This window comes from Entelurus aequoreus, linkage group LG25 (genome assembly GCF_033978785.1).
Source record: "Entelurus aequoreus isolate RoL-2023_Sb linkage group LG25, RoL_Eaeq_v1.1, whole genome shotgun sequence".
NCBI lineage: Eukaryota > Metazoa > Chordata > Actinopteri > Syngnathiformes > Syngnathidae > Entelurus > Entelurus aequoreus.
Genome location: NC_084755.1, coordinates 20,361,509 through 20,365,880, shown reverse-complemented (window position 1 = coordinate 20,365,880; position 4,372 = coordinate 20,361,509). Strand labels below are relative to the sequence as shown.

Genomic DNA, 4,372 nt, shown 5'->3' with positions numbered 1-4,372 from the left:
ATATATAAGCTTTATGAACCTTGGGTTAGATGAACGGTCCTTTGGGCTGAGTGATTGTGTGTGTTGTGCAGGTGTTTGAATTGTATTGGCGGGTTATATGGACGGGAGCTAGGAGCTAGCATAACAAACACCTAGGTGTTTGTTTTGCGGGATTAATTTGTGGCATATTAAATATAAGCCTGGTTGTGTTGTGGCTAATAGAGTATATATATGTCTTGTGTTTATTTACTGTTGTAGTCATTCCCAGCTGAATATCAGGTCCCACCCGCCTCTCACAGCATCTTCCCTATCTGAATCGCTTCCACTCCCCACTAGTCCTTCACTTGCACTTTCCTCATCCACAAATCTTTCATCCTCGCTCAAATTAATGGGGAAATCGTTGCTTTCTCGGTCCGAATCCCTCTCACTTCTGGCCGCCATCACTGTAAACAATAGGGAACTTTGCGGAAATGTTCAACTGACTACGTCACGCTACTTCCGATAGGGGCAAGGCTTTTTTTTGTCAGATACCAAAAGTTGCGATCTTTATCGTCGTTGTTCTCTACTAAATCCTTTCAGCAAAAATATGGCAATATCGCGAAATGATCAAGTACGACACATAGAATAGATCTGCTATCCCCGTTTAAATGAAAACATTTCATTTCAGTAGGCCTTTAAACAACGGCAAGAAATAAGTGCTTGGTAAATGTTAAAGAGGTGTAGATGGAACCACGTTACAGCAGAAAATGAGCAGAAAAAAATAACAGGAAAATAACAAGTAGATTAAGAAGAGTCTAGGAAGAGGATGATATAACCGCAATTGTTGTTGTGTCAGTAATGTCGCATCACAGTCAGTACATGATATGTAAGAGGAGGGCAGATCAATCCATAAATTGGTAATATCCATACCAAGGGGAGTATGGTATGGATATCACTTTAGTAGTATACTAAAGTGATTGGGTTGTTATTTTTATTTTCTCAAAATACATTTTTTGTTTTTGTTAATGTTTACAAACTCTGGGAATAATTCCCTGGACATAGGAGGACTTTGAAGGGAAATTATTATGTTTTGATTAAGAGATTGTATCTACTAAAAGAGAAATAATATTATGTTGACATTGTTAAACTGCCAATAGCACTCACCATAAATACATTGAAAAATGTACAATAAATACGTGATTGAATTGGCCAATCTCACTCATGGATGATCAGTATTGGAATTGGCAGCTTAAAACGCTGAGTGGAACAGCCCTAGATATTAATCAATTGATTATTTCAGTTTTATTGGACAGTGGTTAACTGCCCGTTTCTACCCTTCTGGAAAAAACTTGGAGAACATATTGTTTCACTGTTGTCGTATTAATTTTGAGTTTGGCTAATATTAATCCTCTAATGCAGTGATTCCCAAACTGTGGTGGTACACAGGCTCCATCTTGTAGCACGTCAAAGAATCACTTTGTTAAAGTACAGTGTTTTATTTTCCTATATTTAAACAGTGTTACTCTTCACACTGTGTGTAATGTTACAGTGGCCAAAATAATTAAATATACTTGTTAATCAAGACATCTGCCTTGTTTTTAATGAATAATTGGGTCATGATGTTGTTTTATAAGGCAAACATTGAATCTGTCACCCGTTATGTCATCTCCACATGGTTTGGAAATCTGTCTGTCAAACTCAAAACCCAACTTTAAAACCTTATCAAGAGGTCTGGTAAAAGAATTGGCTTTCAGCCCCCTTGTTCCCTTCAAGAAATATTCAACAAGACAGTGAGGAAGCAGGGTCTTAAAATCACCCGTGACCCAGACCACATACTTCATAGTGAAATTGTGTTGATGCCAAATGGTAAATGGTACAGAACAGCAACATACAAACTCAACAGGTATATATTTTCCTTTGTCCCACTGGCAATCAAAGCACTTAACAGAAAACTACTGTAATAACCGGATGCAATAATGAGTGCAATATTGGGATAGTGCAATACGGGGGGAGTGTAATGTGTGATCTCATAACTAACTGATATACCTGCACACTGTTCACTGTTGTCACTGTGTTATCAGATTAACTGTATGTCTTGATGTCCAAGACAAATTTCTCCTCGGAGACAATAAAGCTAATTATTATTATTATTATTATTACTATGCTAGTGTATTTTAATGTTGGTCATTATGGTGGTACTTGGAGAGCAAAGTTTGAGAACCACTGATCTAATACGTAGGAGGATCTCTCTGCCGGAGTCCTTCCTCACCGCTGACATCATCCTGAGCACTCTGCAGAACATCACCGAAGGTCTGGTGGTCTACCCCAAAGTCATAGAAAGGCACATCCGCCATGAGCTGCCCTTCATGGCCACAGAGAACATCATCATGGCCATGGTGCAGGCCGGAGGCAACAGACAGGTACTTCGTCATGGACAACGCGTACTGTGTAGAGAAACCTTGTTCTTCACGCACTAGTTCTTCACAGGACTGCCATGAGAAGATTCGCGTCCTCTCCCAGGAGGCGGCTGCTGTGGTCAAGCAGGAGGGCGGCGACAACGACCTGCTGGCAAGAGTCCAGGCGGACCCTTACTTCGCTCCCATTTTGGAACAACTGGACGCCCTGCTCGACCCCAAGACCTTTATCGGACGTGCTCCCCAGCAGGTGAACCACGGCTTCTTTCATTCTGTGATCCATATCGTCCACTCGCCATCATGATGATTGTCCTCAGGTGGCCAGATTCCTGTCAGAGGAGGTGCGCCCTCTGCTGGAGCCTTACAACTCCAAAATGGATGTCAAGATGGAGCTTGAGCTCTAACACACTCGAACACACACAGGCCGTCTCAAGTACTTCCATCAGTACACTTCAATATGTATAATATGTACACTGTGTACTTATTTCCTGACTTACCGGAAACGGCGATTGCAATATCCAACCGCTCGACTTAGTCCCGCCCCTTCCACTAAGTAGACTAGATAGTGATGATCAAAGGTGATAAGGGTCCGAAGCTGCACACTCACCATTTGGTGTTTTTAGTGCACTAACCAGGTACTGACAGCACACTCAGAAGTCTAAGTATGGAAGTACAGTGCACAAATTGAGAGAGAGCCACCAACCCTTAAAGTAGCAATATAGTGAAAATAACTTCTTAACTGTAATAGAAAACATCATGAATTAGTTCTCTGTTGTGTTGATGCCTGTAACAACACATTATGTAGTAATGTAATACATTTTTACCTCATTATTTCATAATCGCACACATTATGTAATACACTTGTTTTTGCCATACCTTTTCCCTAATGCGGGTGCTGCACTTTTAAAAAATTTAACAATTTAGTCCATTATGTAATAAATCATTAAAACTGATGCCTTAACTATGAAAACTGTCACAGCAAGGCCTAAAATATTTAGATTTTCATCACATTTTTGACAAACAACAATCAATTTGGTTTTTGATGGAAGAAAACTAATGTTTCTGTTTTATATTTGCATTAGAGGTTTTATTCTTAGTATCATGTATAGTATAGTGTTATCATAACATAATCTATATTGCATGAGTGTATGCCCTTCAACATTTTAGTGCAATGGTCATTCTCATGTCTGTAATAAATCATTAGTATAACTTGTTTATGACTTGCAACCACATTCTCCATTATAATCAGTAAAGCTACATTTGATGTATTTGATCAATGAAATGTTCTATTGGAGTCTTAAAATCAATTCTAATAATAAACGTTTTGTGTTTCTCTGATAGTTGTTCTAATTAAGGCATCAAATCCGATCCATCCGTTTTCTACCGCTTGTCCCTTTTTGGGGTCGCGGGGGGTGCAACATACTGCTCCAAATTAGTACATTTTACTAAAAAAATGCCTTTTGAAATAACTTTTGCAATACGTAATAAGCTATTACCGTACAAAAAGTGTCAACGTACAAAATGCTTATTACAAAATGTAAAGTTATAACATAATGAGGTGACAATGTATTACATTATATAATGCGTTCTTACAATGCCTCTTGTGCCACGTGACTTTTTAAAAATAAAATCAGGAATGATTTTTCATGTTAAAATGAGATTCACCAACAAACTACAATAAATGATATGACTGATTGGAATTGTCTTCTATCGTGTTTTTAAATAAATTGCAGATTTTTTCATAGGGGAGATAAAAAACCTTGCATCGGGTTTACTGCATTGCAGTACTTCACAAACACACGCAACTTATGAGTTGAATTGGTTCTGTGAAGGAGCCCTTAACTCAAAACACTTGTATGAAATCTAAAAACTGTATGATAACTGTAATCAAATTAATTGGTGTTTGGCCCCTGTTAGATTCCCGTTATTTGACTTACAAGCTCCTTCCTGCGAGTCAACTAACTCCAGCACTCCGTGCCACGGGTCCTGTCCTCTCAGCG

The 4,372-nt window shown here is 38.8% G+C and overlaps 1 protein-coding gene across 1 annotated transcript in view; it reads left to right on the top strand.

Annotated features, from left to right (window-relative positions):
• The window catches only part of LOC133642969 (adenylosuccinate lyase-like), a 43,232-nt gene extending 39,169 nt beyond the window's left edge, over window positions 1–4,063 (top strand). The window contains exons 10-12 of the mRNA XM_062037392.1: window positions 2,198–2,378; window positions 2,446–2,622; window positions 2,690–4,063. Of these exons, the coding sequence (XP_061893376.1) occupies window positions 2,198–2,378; window positions 2,446–2,622; window positions 2,690–2,776 (445 nt within the window). The 3' untranslated portion in view covers window positions 2,777–4,063. The remainder of the gene's footprint in view (window positions 1–2,197; window positions 2,379–2,445; window positions 2,623–2,689) is intronic.
• Window positions 4,064–4,372: the final 309 nt, after the last annotated feature.